The 25,539-nt window shown below is 36.3% G+C and overlaps 1 protein-coding gene across 1 annotated transcript; it reads left to right on the top strand.

Moving 5' to 3' along the window:
* Nucleotides 1–838: 838 nt before the first annotated feature.
* On the top strand, nt 839–19,413 carry LOC116263302 (guanine nucleotide-binding protein subunit gamma 3-like). Its single transcript, XM_031642989.2, has 5 exons — nt 839–1,699; nt 2,132–2,184; nt 2,278–2,322; nt 2,417–2,461; nt 18,802–19,413. The coding sequence occupies exons 1-5, from the start codon at nt 1,538–1,540 to the stop codon at nt 19,274–19,276; spliced, it is 780 nt and encodes a 259-aa protein (XP_031498849.1). The 5' UTR covers nt 839–1,537; the 3' UTR covers nt 19,277–19,413.
* The last annotated feature ends 6,126 nt before the right edge of the window (nt 19,414–25,539 follow it).

Below are 25,539 nucleotides of genomic sequence, written 5' to 3'. Positions count from 1 at the left end.
ATGCCTATTTAAAAATAAAGAAATTTTAAGAGACTGACTCCGCCACTACATAAGAGGAGATGGAATTGAGCTGCCCCGTCATGTGTCCATAGAGAGGGTGGCATGTATCCATAGGGAGGACAGCTAAGCTACCCAGGGTTAAATTGTGGCAGGTTGGGCTGGTAGGCATGAAAATAGACTTGAGATATGTAGTTATGTGAAGTGAAGCACGATATCAAGGTACTGGGATATTGTGGAGTCCATATAGCTTCACGACAAAAATGCATGTGAGGTATTGGGTAATATAAATAAATAAGAACAATTGTTTATAATTTACAAAATAATTCATAAAGACGCACTTCATAAATAAAAAATTTAATTATACTTAAAGATCGATTATACTCTTAACAACAATATTTTTTAAGTAAAAATTTCTTCGTAATTTTATTTTTTAAGTGTTTTTTAAAACAGATAAAAGTAGTAAAAAAACATGCCATTGATGCGAAATTATTGAGAAAACAAGTTACAAAAAGTGACTAGCAATGTTTTTAAAACATTATCTTTCTTAGTTTTGTTATGAAAGTGAGTTCGGATTTATGTTGTTACCTAACAAATTATTTCTAATTCGCTATACACTAAGCGGGTTATCATAGATACATGAAGACGATAAATTTTCCAAAACTAAAATTCCACAAAGTAGGGCCCAACGGGCAGGAGCGGGAACAGTCACACCATAACGTAGATAGGGTCAAAGAGAGAGAGAGAGCCACATTTAAACCTCACGTGAGCATCCTTCCTCTTCCGTCCCTTCTGTCTCTCCATCCATTTTTTACGAGTTTCTGGCTTATTGACAGCTTTCTTACGGCTGTTGGGTCAACATGCATGTGCACGCGCTTGGTATTGACTTATTTTTCATTTTTCAAAAAAAAAAACTCTCTCCTTCTCCCCTTTTCTTGTACGCGGCAGTTGACACGATATTTTTTTTTTGTTTCACTGTACGGAATCACACTACTAAGAAAAGAGACTATTGGATTGTAGATTTTTTTCCCCGCTGCTGCTGCGGCACTGCAATTTTTGTTGGGCCTTCAAACCCAACTGTTCTGCTTTTCTTTTTAGGGTTTCATGGTTTACTTGCTTTGTTTTATTTTTTTTAAAGCATTATCACTATCATTTTTATCATATTTTCGTTTTGGGGAGTTGAAAGAAAAGAGCTTTGTTTTCTCTTTTGTTTTTTTTTTTAAAATGAAGGTATCTGCATCGGACATGCAGCCAGGGGAGACGTCCAGGCCTGCCCCTGCCTGCTACTTCTGCTGGTGCAGTGGCTTCCTCCGACGACGACGAGCACCAGCAGCAGCCTTTGCATTCGTCGTCCTCCACGCTCATCGTCCCTTCCGTTCCCTCACTTCTTCCTCCTCTTCCTTCCCTTTTCCCTCTTCTTCCCCTTCTATTTCCTGCATCGCCATCTTACCTTCACTCTTTCTCTATTCTTCCGCTTTCTTTTTTTGTTTCTTTGTGTTTCTCTTTTGTGGATGAGAGAGAAAGAGGGAGAGCGGAGAAAATGGTGGTGGTATCGGAAGTCGCCTTGTCCCCACCCTCCACCTCTCCTCCTTCGCTGCGGGGGCCATGCCCCAGGACTCCCCCTTCCTACCCCGACCTGTACGGCAAGTATCGGCTGCAGAAGCAGATTCAGATCCTAAATCGTGAAATAGGTTTCCTGGAGGTTGAACCTCTCTCTCTCTCTCTCTCTCTCTCTCTCTCTCTCTCATGTTGTGCTCATCATTGCATAGTTTTAGGCTTCCCTCAATTTTCTTTTAAGTATTTCCTCTATTTCTTTGTTTTGCAAGCTTCTTTTGGGTCGATTTGTTGAACTGCTACCTCCACCACCACCTCTCCCCCCACTCTTTCTCACCCTCGACACAAACACGCTCACGCAAATGCGTTTTCAGTTTATAAACTTTTATTCCTTGTTTGTTGCCTTGTTTCGAACGCTCACCGTGTCATTCGTGGTAACATCAGTTGTTCACTCAGTTGATTGAGATCTGTATGATGTTTTTTGGTTCGTATGCTTGTTGTTGCACCTGTTGTCAAATCTGTGCTCTTGTTTTCTACAACTTCAGGTTTTATGGTGTGATAAAAGGTTTTGTTTGTTTAGGAGGAGCTGACGTCTCTGGATGGCCTTCCACCTGCTTCTCGTTTCTGCAAAGAGTACCATTCATCTTGACTTATCATTTCATTTTGGTTCTGCTTTTAGCGGGGTAGAGCTTTCCTGGTTTATGGCTGACAGGTTGCTTTTTGCAGGGTCGAAGATTTTGTACGAGAACACCCCGATCCACTAGTACCAATGTATGGATCTGTTCTATCCTTTAGCGACCATCTTCTGCTTAGCTATTATATTTCTGTTTTGGCATATTGATGGATTTATTTATTTGTTAAGCAGAAAAAGGACGATCAGGAGATCACATCGAATTTGGAGGATTTTGCGGTACCTTCTGCAACCTTTATTACTGCATTCTCTAGAAATTTTATTTTCATTTGATGATGGAGAGCTTTGGATTCAATTCGTATCATACCATCGATACTCATCACTTAGTTATGAAAGACAAGAGTCGATACTTACCCTAGTTGTCATTTTCTCTTTTGGAATGAAGTGAGGTTCAACCTTTTTCTTTTGCTTGACAAATGATGGTCTAGACAAATAAGGTTAAATAAAATATTTTTAATTTTTTATCACTCTAATGACTAATCATCATAAGCTAAAACAAAACTTGAAATTAGTTCTTCCATTTCACTCATAAACATTTGGTCCATTTAACCTCTGCAGCTTTAATGGTTGTTGATTGATAGTTAGTTCCATACTTGATTTTAAGTACAATTTTTTTCCTTTCTACTATTCTAGGCCACCAAGTTTTCTCCTGTGAGATTACAATAGCCCAAAATAGGCATCCTTTTGTCATGATATTCTGTCTGGTCTGCACCACTATAGCCATCTTCCTGATTTTTCTTATATGGAAGCCCATCTCCAGTTCTACCCTTTAGATATCTTAGCATTCTTTTTATAGCATCCACGTGCCCAATTTATGGTTTATGCACGAGCTCATTGAGCTGTAATACCTGATTGACTGAATAGATGATGCAAAATGAGTAAAAGTAAGATGTTGAAGCATTCCACCTATACTCTGGTCAATTTTGAAGGGACATTATGCATATCTCCATTTTGAGAACAAGCTTTTAATGTAAAACAGTCAATATATTCAACGGTTTGCAGTCCTCCTCCCTTCCAGCCTTACCCAACAAATCCAATGTTTACAATTTACATACGCTGAGTTAAGGTCAATCAATTATCAAACATTCCTTCTATGATTCTATCCACTTGAACTCTAACAAAGGATCACTAATTTCCAAGGACTTTCATCTTGAATCTTTGACTCAAGAGCTTCTTCTCCAATATAATCCCTTAAATTTTGTGTGATAGTCATGCCATCCATGTGTATATCAACAACAATGTAACTGTACTCTTACATTTGAAACTGAACAATAAATGACCTGACAGGGATCGGCTAAAGCCATGTCCTTGTATTTCCAATGGAAAACTTTCAAACTAAGAGTGTGAGGCTTATTCTAAACCGTAAATTACTCTTCTTAGTTTGCACATATGAATTCTCAGATCTCCTTCCACATGCTGAGTGGGCTACTTTATGTAGGTCTTTTCCTCTAAATCTCCATGTAAGAGTATATCTTTGGACATTTAGTAGGTTTAATGACCAGCCACAATCCATGGTAAAGTTATAATCATTGTTGTTCTCATCTTAAGTAGATGACTAGAAGTTTGATTATAGCCTTGATCAAGAACTCCTTCATAACAAGTCTAGCCTGGTTTGGTTTCAAACATGATTTAATATATCATGTCTATTGTCTGATATACTTTTGTCAGTAGGTTTATGACACGTTTTATCTTGTTTGGGATGCTTTTGCAATGCTTCCATTCCTCATTTATTGCTTCAATCAATGTTTTTGCTTCACAACTTGATAAAAGAACCATGAGTTCGTCTTGTTTTTTAACTTGGCAAGAACAAGTAAAAATCCATAGGAAAATTTTCATAGCAAATGTACCTTTCAACAAGATTTACAATTCTGTGTTCCTTCCAATGCTAGTTTAGCTGTATGAATATCTCCACGAGTTAGTCTTCTTTTTTAACTTGGGATAAGAACACGTAGAAATCCATAGGAAATTTTTGATAACAAACACACCTTTTAACAAGATTTTCCAATTCTACGTTCCTTTCGATGCTAGTTTGGCTGTATGAATATCTCTCTCTACACACTTAGTGATGATGCTTTTCCCATCTTGTATAAACATACCCTTTAAATTTGCAAGTAAGAGAAGGTTGTGGAGCTGCAGCTTCTTCATGAAGGCAATGCTGCTGAATCTGAATTGGCATCATATGTTTTAACAAATTGTAGTTCTTGGGCACATTAAGGATCACAGTTACCACTAATGCTTGCAAAGGAATTTGTCCTTAATCATGATTCATGGGCTACGTCACATGGGTGCAGTTATGGTACGGGTTCGGGTACAACGGTATGGGTTCGGACACGGCAATTTTGAAAATTTTGGGTACACGGGTACGACAACTTTTATATTCTCAAAAATGATAAAATGAAAAGAAAACCATTAATAGTATTATAATCCACAAAAATTCTCAAAATTAAAGAAAAATGGGAGGAAAATATAGAATCTTAGTGGAAGGGAACTATAAAAGAAGGAAAAAATCAAAATTAGAGAAAAAATTAAGTTTGAAAATATAATTTTAAATGTTTTAACATGCAGCCGTACCCACGTACCCGTGTTGCCATACCCACGTACCAACACGGCTACCTGCGCAAATTACACATACCCGTGTCACGTAGTTCATGGGTGATAAATTTCTTTTACGAGAATTGTTGGTAGGAAAATGTAGATCATTGTCACAGATGCCATTTCAGGTTTTTGTTAGCTAGGTTTTTCTTGGGTATTAAACATGAAGCCTGTACTTCTAAGAAAAATGTCAAAAATTTAAATTAAAACAAATTTAAAAAAAATGAAAATTTGAGTTTTCAGCTAATTTTCTTACAAAACATTGATCGAAATCAGCAATAGCTATTAAAGGATTGAAAGAGAGAAAAAAAAATTAAATATATTATAAATATTTTCTATGTAACATAGTAAATGTGGTATGTTTTGACGTTGTTTTAAACTAACATTGTTTTTTATTTTTATTTATTTTCCCAGTTTTTTTCTTTTTTTTGTAAAAATGACATTATTTATGATAATTGCTTTGTGACATAGATATTCTTGGAAATGCATTGTACTCCATTAGATGCGGCTAGACACAGTGGGGTACAAGACACCTTTTGGACTTGATTGACTCATTCTTGTATTTTCTTAGTATATGTTGGTATTTTTGTATAGTAATCTATATTTTATGAATATTAACAATGAATATATGTATTTATGATTTAAAATTATATATATATATATATATATACACACACACACACACACACACACACACACACACACACACACACATCCTTGTCCCTACTATCCAAGTTTTGGCACTGATTTTCGCGTGCATATGCCTGCATTCATGTGATATAGGAAAATTATGCAGATCTATGGTCAAAATCATTCTCATCACAAACCACATTCATTGAAATTTTAACACGTCCGGCAGGTCATGGCATTAATATCTACATAAAATTGATGCACCAAAGTAGACATAACATCCCTGTCAACACAACAAGGGACAAGAACTCACTCGGTAAATGCAAGTTAGTTGCTGTTGACTGCACCTGTGCTTCTTTGGCTCAGTTGAAAAAACACCCTACCTGACCTGTTCATCACCCATCAATGACCTTATCTCTCTTTACTAATGGTGACTGATGAGTAGTGATGGTGAAGATGTGACCAACAACCAAAGATTGGCGACAGCCTATGTCACATAGGTATCCGTATGGGTACCGGTACAGACCATTTTCAAAAAGCTTGGGTATGGAGGTACCACCAACATATTTATAATTACATGTATGTACGTATATAATTATATATAACAAAAAATAAGAGTTCAGGCAGACAAAACAACACATTCATGATTCAAAATTTATAGATTATGAGGAAAAAACTAATGAACAAAATATGAAAGTCACAAACATACTAAACGTCCAAAACATATTAGCTTATTGATCCTTATTCTCATCATCAAGATTAGAAGGAATGACAAGTTCCATAAGGTCGGTATTAAGACCATAAATCATGTTTTCCTTCAAGATTCATGTCAATGTCCTTTGAATTAACATCCCAATACTTGGATGATCTTGAATTGCAAGTTGCAACGCATATGTAAGACACTCTTCCACTAAGTATTGGTGGCTTTAACTGACACCATAGTCACAAAAAATTTTCACGCGTTTTAAACGATGAGGTTTTTCTTCGGTATAACATGACAAGCCTTAAAAAAAGGGAAAAATACGTTAACTTTTTAAAAAATTAAAAAAAAACTAAAAACGAGGGAAAAATAAAATAAGTGAGTAATACGAACATAAAAAAATAAGTAGATTTGCAACAAATAAAAATTAGAAAATGAAAAAAAAGCATTCCAAAAACATGAAAAAATAAAAAAATGAAAATGGAATGGGAAAAAAGGGAAAAAAATTTCACTTTTTTTTTCATTTTAATGTTTTTGTCAAAAAAATGATGTTTCTTAAAAGTTTTAAACAGCTAATTTATTTATTGCATTTTTTTTTGTTTTTTTTTCTCTTTTTAGTGTGTGTAAAAACATGTTTTTTGACTATGACTGACACTCTATGTGCTAACTTCATGAAAAGTCACATTTCAAGGCGGATGTTCCAGCAACTTCCTTCATCAAATAGTCATAGCTTGCCTATAATTGATTTATTAAATTTAGATTATACATGTGATATACTTTTGATTCAAGTTTAGAACCAACTAATATGCATTTTTCGCTTTTCCTTGAACATTCAGAGTAATCGACTAAGGCATACAGAATACAACAAAAAGTACATAAGTGACTTCACCTTGCCATTTGATTCACCAGGCATGGTACATTATCTCAAGCTATCTATGTTGGAGCTAGATTAAGTAAATGCACTAATGTGGCTATAGCCTCTTCCTAAAATTCATGTGACAAATTCTTCTCAACAAACTTGCTATGTGCTATTTCCACCACCATTCTATTTTTCTTCTCCATGGCACCATGTTGTGAGGTGCCCTTTTTACTGTGTATCATAGGCAAATTTCAATTTTCTTGCAAGAAGTTCAATATAATTAAAAATAAACACCTCCTCTATCAGAAAGAGTCTTTTATTTATCAACCACTTTCTTTTTCACCATACACCTTAAATTCCTTGAACTTTTCAAATGCCCCAACTTGTGCGTGAGAAAACATACACAACTCGTATGTGTATAGTCATCAGTAAAAATTACTTTTATCCAATGAATCGTTCTCATGGGGATGCAAAAGTTCTCATAGGGCTACAAAGGTTAGCATCAGCAAGTTCAAGTGGTATTCTACTCTAGCTCTTCATTCTTTGTTGATTGGAAATGAAATCTGATGTTTTTCCAATAAGGCAATAACACAACTCATGTACCATATGTTTTTTTCAATTTAATTACTTCCAAGTTCAAACTATTGTAATGTAGATCGTGATGTGCCATAGAATTGGTTTGAAAATTTGTGTATTTTATGGTAAATGCGTGGATTGTTTCCGTCCTATCTGTTTATCACTACCTAAATAATTCGAACTTTTTATCTATGATAAATTACAAATTATAAATTATCATCAAATTGCATTGAGTCGATTAGTAATTTTTGTAATTGGTGACTACATAGTTCAAGGTTCAAATAGTTATGAATTCAGCTGAAATAAAAATATCTGCAACTAAACCTGTTGATTCAAGAATCCTTACAAATTAAAAGTAAAAATTAAATTTTGATCAAATGTAAGTAGCCTTTTTTTCATGTCCGACAAATAATAACTAGAGTTGTACTCGAGATTTAATACTTAATAGTTGATTCATTATAGCTTAGGTACAGCTTGTCTTGTTTATATAGAAGAGAACTAGAAATAAGCTATAGCTAATACAGTAAGCAGTCAAATCGTTGCCCAAAACCCACTAATTTTATTTGTTTTGAAAAGTCTAGTTGTTGATATATATCAAATAGGAAGAACCATGCCTGAAGTAAAGTCTGTTACAAACATTGAAGAAACTAGCCAATTTAAGCAGGAAGCAACACAGAACAAACCAAATCTGATGCCTAAATATTCAGTTGGTAACCTATGACTAGTTCCTCACACTTTCAATGAAAGGGCAATATCTCACATTCTGCTAATGAAGAATTTATAGAAACTATCGGCCCTATAGGTTGACACAAAAGATTCTAGCTCCCAATCCATATTTTGGTTGCATCTCCACTATATCAACTGTATTTGAACTTTTAGATAATGATAGTCAATGATAGCATCAATGCTCTAGTATCTATTTGAGAATCTTACATGATACCTCAACTTTTTATGGCTAATTCAATGATTATTAATAGATGCTTTGATATTACATTGGCATACATAGGAAAAGAGAATGATGATTTAAAATATTGAGATAGACCAGTGGGATTCTATCTGCAATCTGATAAAGACAAATAGAAAATTATATTTCTGAATCCATCTCAGCCTTTGTCCTTAGTTTTTCTTTTCTTGCAAAAATGCTCACTATTATGATAAAAACTGTGCCATCTAGATGTAGAGCCAGCACAAATAACTGGGTTTTTTTTGCCTCCTTTGACATCCATTGTTTAATTCTCCATCAAGTCATATAAATCTTGAGAAATAAAAAAGGTTTTCATGTGAATGCCTAAGTCACATGAGTGCATCAAAAGTGGCGACGCACCTGAGTCGACTCAGGTGTGGGTGCGCCCGACATGGCACCCAACTCAGTCCAACCGACTGAGTCGGGTGTTGCTGACCACACCTGCTCCTTTTTTTTTTTCTTTTTTTTTCCTTCCATCTTTTTCCTCTCTCTCTCTCTCTCTCTCTCCTCCCCTCTTTTTCCCTCTTATTTCTTCTCTTTTCCCCTTTTCTTTTTTTTTCTCTCTTTCTTAAAAAAGAGAGAGAGTGAGAAAGAGTCCTTTCCAAAGGATCAGAAACTTGAAGTTACTTAGGTAACAGATATATATATATATATATATATATATATATATATATATGTATGTATATCCACATCCTGTGGTCGCACCAGAACCTACACCTTGCACCCATGTGACATAGACATAGACTAACTCTTTGTTAGGATGGAGGGAGAGAGAGAGAAATGAATTGAAAGAAATGTCTTTCTTGTGTTTGGAATCTTTGGATGACTCACTAACAAGGAAAAGAAAAGAGTGCTAAGAACTGTGTTTGGGTGCAAAGGAAAGGAAAGAAAAGGAAGGGGCGGGAAAGGAAAGGATCTTTTAATGTAATTTCAATCCCTCCAAAAATGGAGAGATTGGGATGGAAAGGAATGGACGTTCCTTCCCCATTCCCTTTCCTTCCCTTCCTTATTTTCTTTTCCCTTCCATCCATTCATCTCTTATCTTTCCCTCCATCTAAACAGGGCGCAAGTCACACGAATGCACAAAAAGTGGTGATTCACCTAAGTCGACTTTGTTGCAAGTGCGGGTGCATCTCCACACGGCACCCCACTCGGTCAAACTGATCGGGTACTGCTGATTGCACCCGCTTTTTTTTTTCTTGTTTTTTTCCTTTTTTGCTTCTGCCATCTTTTCTTTCTCTTGCCCTGTTTTCCCTCTTGTTGTTCTCTCTCTCTCTCTCTTAAAAGAGAGGCATGATTAGAAATTTGAAGTCTTTTTTAAAGGACATCAAGTTTTATTGCTCTACATTTCTAATTTTTTTAATGAAAGTTACAAGCATGGTCATCCTTTTTAAAGGACGACTAAGACTATTGACTATACTCCTTTAAGAAGAACGACCAGACCTCTCATCCTTTTATTATGTATGTATGTAGCGCACCTGCACTTAATTTTTTTTTTTTTGGAACTTGCTGCATCCGACACCTGCCTCTACTTCCAGACTAGCACCCACACCCTGCACCCATGTGACATAACCTAAGTCATGCGGGTGCACCAAAAGTGGCGATGCACCTGAGGCGACTCAAGTGCGGGTGTGGGTGAGCCCTGACATAACACTCAACTAGGTCAAAACGAGTCGGGTACTGCTGATTGTACCTACTCCCTTTCTTTCTTTTTTGTACTTCCGTCTTTTCTCTCTTCCTTTTTCCCTCTCTCTCTCTCTTTTAAGAGAGAGACTCCTTCTCAAAGGATGAGAAATTTGAAGCCTTTTTTAAGGGACATCAAGTTTTATTGGTCTATATTTTAAAATTTTTAATGAAGTTACAAGTCTCGTCATCTTTTGTAAAAGGACGAATAAGATTGTTGACTATCCTCCTTTAAGGGGAATGACTAGGCCTCTCATCCTTTTATTATTTTTATTTAATAACACTTTGAATTATGTATGAGATTAACATAACTTTGATAAAAAAAATTAAAAATATAGACAAAAAATTTACTTATATATATATATAGCAGCACTCGCACCCAATTTTTTTTTAAAATCGTCGTATCCCGCATCTGCACCTATGTGACATAGCTTAATACTCTGGAATTCATAATTTTTCCCATTGAGGATAGGGATCAACATTTGAAATAAGTTTAGACAAGTCGCATAAGTAGCGATGAATAAATACCAACCAATTTCATCTTCAGATATTTAGTGCAGTGTCTATGTGTTCCAACTACTCTGCTTCAGCAATTCAAGTATCCAATGCCTAGCAAGATAGAAACCTGTTCTCTGATACCACAATGTTGACTCGAGATGAGTAAGGTTGGGCACCGGGCCGGGCTGCCGTCGGGTACCCGGCGACAGGCCCGACTCGGGCCCGGGCTGGCCTGATAGATTATCGGGCTGGCCCGGGTGGGCCTGATAAGCTGGATTTGGGCCCAATAACTGATTTTTTAATTTTTTATTAATTTTTATCTATATTTATAATATTTTATTGTAATTAATTATATTTATACATTATTTTAGATTAAAAAATTATTTTTAAATTTAATCAGGCTTGAGTCGGGCCGGCCCAATGCCCAGGCTTAGAGCTGAGAACCATATGTCAATGTTATCTAAAAACTGAGAACTGAATACCACATGAGAGAATTCCATCTATTTCACTCATTGATGTGTTCATGCATTTCACATACAACATTGATCATACATAACACAATACATATTTATAAAGAAAAAAATTGCAGATACGGGGCACCTTTCCACTAACTACTAGTGGCTATTACTAACATTCCATGTGCTTCCTAAGTTTCAAACCTATTCATCTGGTGGCTAAGCCCATCTCCAAAATGGCAACAACAATGTGTTCATGCATTTCTCATACATCATTGATCATACATAACACAATACATATTTATAAAGAAAAAAAATTGTAGGTACAGGCCCTACAGGGCACCTTTCCCCTAACTATTAGTGGCTATTACTAACATTCTTTGTGCTTCTTAAGTTTCAAACCTATTCATATGGTAGCTAAGCCTATCTCCAAAATGGCAACAACAATGTCATGGCACAAGTCTGACTTGATTTTTTTTTTTTGGCACCATGGAAGTAAACAATAAGGCTGAATGACCAAACTACAAATTGAGCAGTGACAAATTCCAAACAAACAAAAAACTAGCAAATACTTGTTTAAATGAATGCTTTTACAATCCCATATAAAAATGTTTGGATTCAGCCCAATGTGCTTCTCAAAGCACAAGACTTGACTGAGTGCCTTGAGAAAGTCATTTCAAAACCCATTAAGCCATTAACAATTACTTACAAAAACAAAAGAGGAGGGAGAGTGAAAAATATCTACATAGATCGTACATGTTTTGACAAGATAGCTATACAAATAGATTATTTGAAATCAATAGTAAAACATGGCTATCACATATAAGCCAAATGATTCATGCCATGCATTCTACTTTAGTCACATAGAAGATAAATGAAAAATCCTTATGGTTTACATAAACTACTAGACTGTTGAATATAATCATGCTTGAAGTGATGAGCAACAGTAGAAAACCCCATGGGGTACAATATGTAGGTAAAATGGGACATCTTCACAAAGTGATCCAATATAAAATGAGGGTAACTTGTAGTGAAGCCTCTTGAGATATCTTAGATTGTTGCTGTAGCAGCAGGATAACACCACCTGCATCACTCGAAAAGGTAGAGCAGCCCTTCTAGGCACTCAAGGCTGTGGGAACAATGATGTCTCATTCTCCTATCAAAAACATTTTCATAATCTCAAACCCTTGTGCCTCCCAATACTATGGCTAGTATAGCGTAGATGAAAAAGTGTGTGACTAGAGTGAACTTATGTCACATGACCACCTCTTAGGAGAAAACCAACCATTGAATTTGGCTGTCACTCACAATATATTTGGCAAACCCGTGACTCAGGCTTGGATTGGCAGATGACTAGGTCATTGGGTCAGCGAGTTGACTCGTCGACTTGGTCGACAACTGAATCAGGCAAGTTAGGGACGAGTCAAGGGCTGGTCGAGCCGAGTCAGGGGCGAGTCGGGCCAATCTTGACTCGTGGCCAGGTTTTTTTGGCGATTTGAGCTGACTCGAACGATTCCCGAGCCAAACCCGGTGAGTTTGCCAACTATGACTCACATATGCCAATCCTTCAAGCAAGGCGGGTGCTTCTTTTATGCATCTACCTCTAGAAATTTTCATATTTCTCAGTTTACTTTTGGCATAGTAAAACTTGGGCATGATTCTCGACAATGCAGGGTTTGCAGAACTACTAGAACCGAAAGAAAGTAGTGTTAGAAATTCATAGAGCACAAAAATAAATGTAGAATGGTCATCCACTATTTTGTCTTGGATGTATGTATCAATTTCCAGCAAGATATTTTATGCCTTGAACAAACATAATTCATGCATGTAATGCTTCAAGCAAGACTGGTGCTTCATTTACACATCTACCTGCAGAATTTGTCAAATTCTTCTGTTTACCTTTGGTGCAAAACTTGGATCCAAATCTCATGACAAGGCAGGGTTTGCTGAACTATTAGTCCCCAAAGAAACTAGTGTTATACATTCATAGAGCACAAAAATAAATATGGATTTGTCCATATATAGTCATCCGCTATTTCCTCTTGCATATGTATATATCAATTTCCGGTAAGATATTTTATGCCTTAAGCAAACATAATTTATGCATGTGGGCATAGTCTTTCACTTGAACTTTTTGCATGGTTCAAACTTCAAACTAACCAACCATCAGATTTATTTGCAAAATTATGTATATTTAATGTTTCTAATGTTGAATCCATATACAATCTTAACATACAGACTTAGTCAACATTTAGAACCATGAGGATGTTTATCAGCAGCACTTACTAACCTCGTAGGTTCATCCATATGCTTGCTAATTTCATATTATGTGGTTGAGTATACAAACTTAAGAAAGCAATTAAAAACTCGTGCCTATGTCACATGGATCTGCTCAAAGCCATATCAGGCATGGTCAACATATCCAGGACCATACCTGTCCATTTTCAGACTCGGTCAAAGTTGATCAAGTACTTTTATGTCTTAAAATTAGGTCAAAGTTTAATATGCTTTGAATTTTTAGTATGTTTGTTACTTTCATATTACATTAGTTTCTTCTTCAGAATCTATAAATTTTGAATCTTGAATGTGTTGTTTTGTTTGTTTAAAATCTTATTTTTTGTTGATACACATATAGAATAATAAATATGTACGGTGGTACCCCTGTACCTAAGTCTTTTGAAAATGCTTCATACCCGTAGCTATACCGGCATCTGTACCCATACCTATGTAAGATAGACTCATATACATCATGATGTAATCAAAAACATCATCATGCAAATTCATTCTTGGTTTTGTTTCCGTATGAACAGATTGCTATTAATTTCACTCATAAAATCTACCACCATCAAACTAATGGCTTAAAAACTAGATTCTTGAAAGAAAATTGTTGTTAAATAATTGTTCTATTGCTTTCAGCCTTATAAACTGTTCAAGTCAAACTAACTGGAAATACATATTTCCATTGACAAAAAATAAATTGCTGTCAAATTAGGAGATTCCTTAGGTAAATTACTATTGAGATCAGGAAACTATTGCAAATAGCTGTCAAGATCAGGACTGCTTAGATAAATAGTTGTCAAAATCAGAAGACTTTTGAGGTAAACTGCTAAGATAATGAGTTAACTAACTATTTTCTGACATGATAACTTCATGTAGATGTCAAAACTAGACACTAAATCATCCTCAACATTTTCCCTTCATCTATTCAGATATGTACTGAGTTGATGAATCCCATACTTACCGTTAAGTATTAATTAGTACCAGTCTAGTAACTCTGATAGAGTGTTAAACTGTCACATATTATAATTTGTTTGTTAACGCGGTATTGTTAGTTGTATAGGCTCTGTCATATGTTACGGCCTTACGGGTTGTTAAACCGTAAAGATATTCTGCACCTGAAAAAGTATAAAAAGGATATTCATAATGAAACGAGAAGCTTCTTTTCCTTCTCAAGTCTGTTTGTTCTGTTTGCATTAATGTCTTTTTTGCAAATTCTCTGTTCAAGCAAATCTGGTTGCAAAGAATTCTCATGAACCCTCTTCTTTAGCAATTGTGAACTTAAGCATTCTCATACATAGCACACATTGGTGCAAATCATCAATCATAAGGCACACATACACCTTCATGAATTCTGAGAAATTTTTATGATCTAACCAAACCATGGTTTCTAAAAAGTCTCACAAACATGGCTACTTCATTATGGATGCGTTGTTCTAATGCATCATATGACATATGTAATAAACACACTAGGATCTACATTAATTACATGCTTCTCCTTTGTTTGAATATGTCCATACCTGGTCAATCAGAAATAAGTCCAATTCAAACTGCTTTCAGGTCCTTCAGTTCCAATATGGTGCACTAGAATCCGTTTGGCTTACTAAGACTGATTTAAATCATTCTGATTATAACCACAGTCACATGGGTACTTCAGTAAGGTCCACATATATATATATATATATATATATATATATATATATACCCGTGTCGTCGTACCCGTACCCAAAATGGGTACTTTGACACTTGGGTACATATAGATCCAAACTGCTTAATTTTATTTTGATTTAATTTTTTTCACCTTACTTTTTATTCTATTCTTTGGATGTAAAAATTCGATTGATGTTCATATTTGACTATGGGGCTGTTTGTTGTCCATATGTTTAAAGTTTTAAATAGGTTTCGTAAGCACACTGCTGCAAGAGCCATTGATATATATTTTCTATGTTATTTATTTGTTTATGTTAATGTATATTCTTTATTTTGATACATATTTTCTAAGTATTTCTTATTGTTTATATATATATATATACGGCCGTACCCCCGCACCCAAGTTTTTTGAAAATGGTTAGTACCTGTACTGGCACCCGTACCCGTACCTATGTGACATAGATTATAACTTGTCCATCTACACAGAATCTACATACTTTATAATAGTTTTTAACTTTATATATATAATGTTAATTAAAAGTATACATTATATATATATATATATATGTATGTGTATGTATTTGTTACTAAGTTGAGTACCAGAGTCAACTTTGAACAGAAATAACCTTGGTTTCTATCAGCACCTGACCTCATGTCTTAGTTTCTCAGTGTAGTTTAAGGCTGAGATAATGGAGGAACCAAATCCAATTGCTACGAGCTTTTAGTTTTGACAAGGAATGCAGCAACATGGGGATGTCTGTCTCCCTTTTTCCTCAAATCTCTTTGCTGGAATTTCCTCTCCTATGACTGCAGCAAAGGTATTGATCAAATGTTGCAGAACATGATTAAATAGGCCCCATACAAGGGCATTATTACCTAGTTTTTGAAATTGGTTCTCATTAATAAAAGAGTGTGGCTCTTTGGTTTCCCTCCATGCCTTTGACATTTCGTTTATTTATTTTGTTAATTCCTCTATCCTGTGAAAATCTTAATTTTCTCATTTTCTTTTTCACCATATCTACCCTTCTTTAAGCTCTCTGTCACATCATGGTACCCGCACGGTACCAGTACGACACCGGTACCGGTGCGGGTACGGCCCTGGGTGGGCAAGGGTGCTGCTTTGACCGCACCAGGTGCGGTCAATGCACCCAAGGTCATTTTCGACCTTTTTCAGACTCTGTCAAAGTTGACCAAGTCCAAATTTGTCTGATTTTAATGTTAACGATTTTTACATTTTAACGTTTTAAACCATTTTAACGTTGAAGTTTTCAAAGTCCTTAAAACACGCTTTCGTTTCATTTGGTTTCGTTTCTTCGTCTTCACTCACCGACGACCACGCACGGCGAGCGGCGAAGGCAGGGGCGGCGACCGGCGATGGTAGACGATCTCCAGCGATGGCAGGCGGCGAACGGCGACGGTATTTGCTTGTTTTCATCATTTTCTCAATTTTTGTCCATGCGCTGAGCCTTCCATCGTCTCCGGTGCCGGCAGACGGTGCTTTTCACCGACGAGGAACAATGCTCTCTCTTGTTTCCCTTGATACGATACTGATATGGCTTTGGTTCTTAGTGTTTCTTTTTTTTTTGTTCCCTCTTTTTTGTTCGTCTCTTTTTTTTGTTCCCTCTTTCTTCTTCATTCTTGCCTCGTAGTGTTGGGATTCGTTTTCTGCTTCGCTAGCTCCTTTATCTTGTTATGTAAAAGTCTATGTTGTTCTTTTTTTTGTGCTTATGCTTCTCCACACGCGTGATTTTCTTCGGTCTCAGTTGAGCAGTAAATTTGCACTTAGTTTTTGGATGCAAATCGTGTCTTGTTTTCTGAAATGTGTTGATTTCACTTTGTTTTTCGAGTGGGTTCTTATTTGTGTTGGAGGGAAAGGGGATCCTTCTATCGTGTCTTGTTTTCGAGTGGGGATCCTTCTATCTCCATATTCAAGATTCTTATGCATTATCTTATCCTCATTGTAATTTTTTGATATATATATATGTGCGCATATATTATTATGTTTGAATTTTTTGACATATATATGTATATGTGCATGTGTGTGTACGGCCGTACCCCCCCACCCAAGTTTTTTAAAAATGGTCTGTACCCGTACCCGTACCTATGTGACATGAAATGAATAATTTTTGACTAGATTCAAAGTTTATTTGAATATCTCCTCTAGCATATATTTCATTATATGTCTATAATTGCCTCTTAATTGTTGTACGTATCGTACGATACGGGGCCGTATTGTACGATACGTATCGTCGTGTTTTAAAAATGCGATACGATACACCACCTGTATCGTACAGTTACGATACAGGCACCATATCGTACGATACGGTTACGATACGGCTACGAGACGGTTACGATACACTTTTTACAACATTGCTTAATGCACATTTGTTTTATGTATTTAGGTACACACATCTATCCATGTAATCTTGTAAACACACTTATATTTACTTGCACATGGAATAAAAATATAGGACTTCATGGAGAAACTACCCACTTTTTTAAAATGAACTCATTAAGAGTGCATTTAAACATGGAGCATCACATACAAGAAGTCAAGAAAAATACTGTGGCCTATTTTTGGCTTCAGTGCTTTGGATCTTAAAAAAGCTTTAGATGCATCGCTTGAATAACTCTCTCTCACCTACATCTTCTCTTCCCTTCATTTTTTTTCTTATTTCTTCTCTACGACCATTCTCGTTACCCTAGGATTGATGGATCCTAGAAAGAGACTCTTTTTTTGTATAGTCTTGGCACAGGGGTTTGCATTGGCTTCTTTATCTCTTTCCTGGATAGAAGTCAACCACTTAGTAATGGATGTATCAGAGGTAGTGGTACAGGTGGGTATGGCATGGAGCAGTTGCCTTTTAGAAGTGCCCATGTGACATGGAAAGAGCATGATATTTCATGGATTTTCTTAAGAACTACTTGTTGAGTCAACCTTTGCATATCCATTCCTCTGAAGTCGAGAGTGAATGCAGCTACTAACCATGGCCTGTAGTTTGACAATTTTCTTTTGAAGTCAACATGTACTGGCCCCTGCCGTTGTTGTCCTCTAAAGTCAATGCAAATACTAATATGTAACCAACACAATTAGTGTTCGTAATTAATAGGTTGGAAGCACTATGCATTTTAAAGAATGTTTAGACTGCAATGCTATTCATGAGCAAAAGGCCTTAGGTGGATGTTGATTTGTGAATCAATGCTTCAACAAATTTTTGAGCCTTCGTTCTGCTTGAGTTATCTTCAGTAGTTGATGGGGTTGAGAATTGTCAAAGATGTTGCATACATCAAGGTGCTACCAACAGTGCCGTAACTTTGAGATCGTTACTCCTCAAACTGGATAGTTTCTTAACTTGTCCTTGCTGAAGGGAATAGTTTCTTAACTTGTCTGTTTCTCAAGGGAATGGTACACACCATCATGGAACCATGATCTTCTGTAAGATGATTGAGGCTTCCCCCATGATACCAATCCCTTGGGCTAATCTGAAAGTAGATGGGTTGTTTGTATTATTTCTTACGCATATGGACTTTTCTGGGGCTTTAAGAAGTTACATAGTGATCTACCAAAATGCACAAGTTCTTTTCTTGTTTGGTTGACTTTATGTATCATGATTTCTCTGCTGCAGGTAAAATGTAGCCAAGAACGGAAATTAATTACATTGTCTTGTTTTGCAGTGTGGTTTTTTGCTGCAACCTCTCATGCTTTCGCTACGGCAGTGGCTGCTCTATTGGTGTGCCAAAAAGTTTTGATTGCAATGTAACAAAGTGCTGGAGGTGGTGTTGTGCTGCATATTGCTGCACCTGCAAACCATGCTATGTGCTGCCAAATTGTCCGGATTGCAGATGCTGTAAACCTGATTGCACTTGCACGTTGCCTGATTGCTCTTGTTGTGCCCCTGAATGCGGTTGCCTACCAGACTGCTCCACTTGCTGTTACTGTAAGCTGCCAAGAGCCTCTTGCCCTAGTTGCAGGCGCAATGTACCAGACTGTTCTTGCTGTATTCCTGACTGCAGATGCAGTTTACCTGACTGCTCTTGCTGCATCCCCAACTACAGTTGCTGTATATGTTCTTGTCCAAAATGCCCTAGGATTTCTTGTAGTTGGACGAATTCTTCCAATATCTGCTGTATCCCTTCCTGGTTGTGCTAGAAATAAAGCGGCCTTTTTCCTTTCTCCAGCGTGGCTATAGCTGTGAATTGTGATATACTTGCGTTCCCGAGAATATGGTGTTAGGCTGAATCTGTGAATTGGTAGCTGCTATTAATTAATTGATGGTTTTTATTGGCCCCTTGGCACAGCTGACTGATATTGTGTATTGGATCGACATGTTCGAGTATTGAAGAACAACTTATTCACTTATAGTTTTCTTCTTTTTAGGTTTTCACCTTTTTAACCTTCAAAATTATTAAATAAAGTTGCGGTTACGCTGACCATCATTAGATTATGGCAGCAGAGATGCATTTGACTGTTGAACTTTTGTTATTCTTCGAGTTCGTAAACCCAACATCCTCCCCAGCTACCAGTCTCTTGTAAAAGTTGAGCTTGATGAGATGTGATCATGTGAAAGTCATCCATTTGTTTGAAGGTCAAAGTTGTATTTGCTAGTGAACCTGTGAGCGGGTGCTCTTCTGCAGGGATTTGTCTTGCAACTGGATAATGCAAGTTTAAACTCTTCTTTTATAGGTGAGTTAATAGCTGCATCTTTGTTTAGCGATGCCTTACGTACCACACATCAATAGGCCTGGTTTTGTCATCATAGCTAGTCAAACTCGTTTCAATGCTAAAACTAGGTGTGACATGGTCTTGCAGTCATCCAAGTGGGATGCTAGTTGTGTTGGGAAGTCAAGAGTCCAAAATGAGGATTCATGCAGCCAGTGTAGATTGTGTGTATAAGAGCTAACTACTCAGCTTCTTTTAATTTGCCAAGCAGGAATCGCTGCTTATTTGACCAGTGATGCAGCCTGCCCCTGGCCAATCCAAGCTAGCTAATTCAATTTGATGACTGCACCGTCTTCATGTAAAAATTCTGACCTGATTCTAGGACCCCAAGTCCTTACCAAAAAACTGGCGACTTGGGAGATAGAGTACCACACTTGAAAGGGGTAAAGATTTCCAACCTCTCTCTACAGTCCAATCAGAAAGGAGACACGACACCAAAATCTATGCTTTAATTGCCTACGAATGTGCCATCTAACCATTCTAAGTTGTCTAAGTTGTTGGGACCATCAAGGTAGAAAAAAAGTCAATTAATCTAGTTATTTCTGAATGATCCTAAAGATGGTGGAGAGTAACGTAGGTGCCCACCGCTGCTCGATGCTATCTGATATTAGAGGAACTCTATATGTCATCCTTAGGACCACATTTGCATGCATTAATATTAATTGACCATTTAAAATTGCACATGAGTACTACAATATATGAGTGGGTTTATAAAAGCATTTAAATTAACAACTTGTAAGTGAATATTTTAAATTGGGGACATCTGAACTCAATAAATGTGCACAGTACCGAAAATAAGGAGCTTAGACCATTAGAACATAACTTCCAAAACTATGACCTACAATGGCAATGACAAAATAATAAATTCATGCATATATACAAGAGCTTCCGGTTCGAACTTGCTGAGGACGGTCCCCTTTATTAAAATGAATGGATATTTACGTAGATACAAACACGAGGTAAGAAGACTAGCTATCTAACAGAAAGATAGTCCCAGAATTTCCTTTGTTCCTACAGGACTGGGTTCCACCAAACGGGAAACAATTGAACCAACAGGATTGCTGTCAACTAGCTGAATCATATTCCTGCAGCAGAAAACCACCAATGTTTCTAGTCCGACTATCCTTCAGATGGAGCAAACATCTTTTCACGCTATTCCTCCACGCCCCTGGGCCAACCACAAGGGTACTACTTTCTGTCATCTGAGTGACGGTCTCCAAAATATCTTCATGAACACAGATGGCAACCATGAAGTTGGATAATTGATAACGTAGCAGTCAGATTCAAACTTAAACCTGGGAAAGGCAAACTTATGAGTAATCTCCTAATAGCCTTGAGTTGTGTCAACAATCCAGCGGTTCGGGGCTGACGCTAGTGGAGAACCACAACATCGCATCCATTTGTTGGGTGGAATTGCTCAGCGAGCTGTCCCACCTAGCACAGATATCCCTCCAAATTAATGATCTCGTTGACCGTCAGGGGGAGGAATGGTCTTGTCATCCTGCTTTCTAGATTTAACTCCTCCATGGATCTGTATAATGATGATAGAACCCAACTTTGCACCACCACCACTATCACCTTTAGGGGTCGTGAAATATGAATCCATAACATGCATCATACAATCAAATCCAGGTGATAAGTTTTCCATGATTCCTATTCTGTCCAAAGAGAACTGGGTCAGCAGATAAGTTGTCAAAGTGTCAATACCAGGTATCTGCTCGGTGATTAATCGATATCAGTGAAAAATTTCACTGGTTTAGATAATATCACCGCTATACATTATAGGTTTCTTGCTGCCATGGTTATCCTTTTAAGTCACCCTTTCTGACCCATTTCCATAGCCATTTCTGACCCATTTCCATAGACATTTTTAACGCGGGGGCCATTCTCCAGCTCGGGGGGGATTCTCCCCTTTTCTCTGAAAGTGTTTGAGAACAATTTTCAGCCAGAGCCATTGTCTGTCATCGCCAATGCCTTCTCATCATGGGCCTACAGATGTTGGTATTCGACTTGTTTGTCTTTTTCTCTTTTTGAGTTTCTGCTTATTTTTCTTCTCGATTCGTGTACTTGTTTGTCATGTTCTGCATTTACTTTCAGCACCTCTATATTGGAATCTCATTCTTTTCCGTATTCTGAATTATGGATTTGAAACCAAATACCTTGTTTAGAGATGATATCAATGTTTATTTTTTATTACTCGAAGCATTGGTTATTTATTTGTTTCTAATTTATTTTCTCTTTCGGAGATACTCTGTCATGTGCATTCCATGAAGGATGGTTCTCATTTTGAGAGTACAAAATTAGTTCCTAAGCTTAAATTTGTAATGCATATGACGTGCGTTAACATCTACAAGGCAATCTCATGGGGATCTTGAACATGTTGGGCCTGGCAAAGAGAAATAGTGCAATTTCTTTCAACTGGTGCCAGAAGTGTTTGTGGTGACCTACTCGAGCTACAGAAGGAAACTTAATAGGGTCTTGTCAACCCTGTAGATGACTGATCGATTCTGCAATAGCTGTTTGAAATTGGTATTAAACTGGCTATGACTTCTTATTTTAGTAAGTGTCTGAGAATATGACTTCTTATTTTAGTAAGTGTCTGAGAAAAAGTATCACAATGTTTGGCAACTATTACTTTTATGTTCTTGGTTTTTTATCATCACGATGTTTGTATTTTTTTTAAATTTTAAATATTGAATACAATTTTGAAGCTTCAAGGATTTTGGTTGTTTAGATGTAAGAAGTCGTTATGATGAAGGAAAAAGACAACAAAGACTTCAGCAATAAATATATCTATGATCTATCATGGGAACAAGGTTGAGATGATAAACTACTATAACATCTTTTATACCCAAATTTTAAAGTGAAACCAAAATCGTACTACCCAAATTTTCCTTATAAAATGATTTCTGAACAAAGACTTCTTATGCTCAGGTATGCAAAGCTCAAATTTTAAACACATCTCTTTATGTTACCGCACAACTATAAGTCAAGGCATGTATGGTGCATCTGCTTATAAATCTACTTAAATTCATTGCGTTTATTTTACAATGAGTTGATTTTGGAGTTGGAATTCATGGAAATAGTCGAGCAACACCTAACTGATCCTTGTTATGATGTACGTTATACCAAACTCATTGTTGTAGAGCATGGAGCAATAACTTCATAGATTTTTAGAGGCTTGTTTGAGCTTCACAGGTTGCCATTTAGGGGCTTGTTTCAACTTCTTTTCAAGAAATCCACCAGTGATAAATTTCTGAAAACTATAAGAACATATAATCCATATGTTGACACTGTTACATATAAATCAGATATTTAGATGCAGCAGTTTTTGCCTATACGAGATAATTGCAAAATCGCTTTTTTGTTGTAACATGATCACTTATTACAAATTAAGGTGCATTCATTTAGAGAGGCTCAATGTGTAGATTAATGGTAGACCAAAGTATGTGTAAAGGAGATACGGGAAAGGTTGTTATGTGGTTAACTCTAGTTAATCTATAGTTTATTATCATTCAGGTGCAGCTAGCCTGTTTACAGCAGGCCTCAGACTTGTAAAATATTAGTTCATTTTACAACATTTTTTTCTCCTCTTGTTCTTTTGTTATTCATCAAAGTCTCACTTATCAGTTCACTTATAGGTGATTAATGTGATATGGTAGATAATTTAAGCTACCATATCACAAAGTGAAATCTAACGAACAATTGAGCATGATGTTATAATTGAATCTCAAACAAGCATTGCAATGTGAAATCTTATATATATATATATATATATAATGCCTTGTTTGGGTCTTCATTTCTATTTTATTTTTTCATAAAGGTACCTTTATTTTGACTACAATATAAATCATACATAAATAGCCTTGAAGGACAAGAGATGGATAAACCAGAAAGACAGGTAGCCATTATAACAAGTAATTTTTCCTTATTATCTACAAAATTTATATGAGTATATATTAATAGTGTTAGATGCATTCAATTTTTTAGGCTTACTGTCGAATGTCTGATTGGAGTAAAATATTTTATTCAATTTGCTAGACAAATCAATGTAGTGGTCAATGAAAGGCTCATGTGCATTGTCTAAAATGCTGCAATTATGTACGTCAAACAATGAAAGTTGCCATGGAGCACATGGTATGTGATGGCTTTTGTGAGAGTTATAATGAAGAAGATGGCATGCACAAAATGTTAGATGGTGCTTTCAGGAATTTGAACTCCAATACAAGAGGATGTGATGATGTCCATGATCATATGCAAAAAAAAAAAAAAAAATCCAATAGTTGATAAATATAATAGGCTGCTAAGTGATGATGTTGATGAGATATACATGGGGTGCAATAATTTTACAAAGTTGCCATTCTTTTTACTTTTATTTCACATCAAATGCTACAATGGATTGAGCAGCAAGTCATTTATGATGTTAATCAAATTGTTACGAAAAGCCTTTCCTAAGGGTGTAAAATTGCCAAGTTCTTTTCATGAAGTGAAAAACATTGTCACAGATTTAGGTCTCACATGTATGAAAATTGGTATTTGCCTGAAGAACTGCAATTTATATTGGAAGGATGCTATCAACAAAGATTCATTTGATATTTGTGGACTATCAAAATGAAAAGTAAACAAGAATTGCCATAGATGACACAGGAAGCTCATCAGCTAGAAAGAAAATAAAGCCCCTTTAAAGGTATTGCAACATTTCCTTTAATACTACAACTTAAGTAGTTATTCATGTCTTCTTAGACAACCTCATACATGAGATGAAATGATGAATGTTACACAAACTATGAATCTTTAAGGCACCATGCAGATTCACTAGCTTGGAAGTCCTTTGGTAAGTAACATCTATCATTTGCTTTTGATTGTTGGAATGCTAGATTGGGATTGGCAAGTGATGGTATTACTTCATATAGGACATTGTGTAACTCTTATAGTGTATAGCTAGTCATACTAGTCCCATACAATTTGCCACCATAGATGTGCATGAAACAATCTTCCATTATGTTGTCATTACTTATATCTGGACCAACTTCATCCAAAACAAAAATTGATGTATACCTACAACCACTTATAGATGAACTAAAGATATTGTGGGACATTTATGTATCAATATAAGATGCTTCAAAGAAACAAAACTTTCAAATAAGAGCAACTTTACATTGGACAATCAATGATTTTTCAGTTTATGCAAATATGTTAGGGTGGAATACAAAAGGGAAGTTAGCTTATCCTATTCATCACAAAGAGACATGTTCATATAGAATGAAACACAAGAATAAAGAATGCTACATGGGCCATTGTCATCTTCTACCCTATGACCATGAATTTTAAATGGATGCACATGCATTTGATGGTAGCATTGAGTTAAGATCTGCTCATGTCCCTTTTACTGGTGCATATGTCTGACATGATAGAGACTAACACATCTCTCGTATCAATGGAAGAAAAGAAGCATTTTCCTTGATTTGCCATGCTGGAAGCATAAGTTGTTTCAACGTAATGTAGATGTCATGCATATGAAAATAATGTGTAACAATATTACTTTTGAACATTGAAGAAAAAAAAGGATCATGGCAATGCTTGCTTGAATTTGAAAGAGATGAGAATATGACATGTGCTTCATCCATTGCCATGTGAGGGGTCAAGTATAATGTTGTTGCCACTTGCATGTTTTACTATGGACAAACATGAGA

The sequence above is a fragment of the Nymphaea colorata genome, chromosome 10, assembly GCF_008831285.2.
Source record: "Nymphaea colorata isolate Beijing-Zhang1983 chromosome 10, ASM883128v2, whole genome shotgun sequence".
Lineage (NCBI taxonomy): Eukaryota > Viridiplantae > Streptophyta > Magnoliopsida > Nymphaeales > Nymphaeaceae > Nymphaea > Nymphaea colorata.
The sequence above is the reverse complement of the archived record's forward strand: the minus strand, read 5'-3'. Positions and strand labels throughout refer to the sequence as shown.

Bases quoted from the DNA above. Each gene is read 5' to 3' on its own strand.
- LOC116263302 (XM_031642989.2), top strand. From the start codon at position 1,538: ATGGTGGTGGTATCGGAAGTCGCCTTGTCCCCACCCTCCACCTCTCCT. The intron at 1,700-2,131 runs GTTGAACCTCTC...TTGTTTGTTTAG, and splicing joins GTGAAATAGGTTTCCTGGAG to GAGGAGCTGACGTCTCTGGA. The intron at 2,185-2,277 runs GTACCATTCATC...TGCTTTTTGCAG, and splicing joins GCTTCTCGTTTCTGCAAAGA to GGTCGAAGATTTTGTACGAG.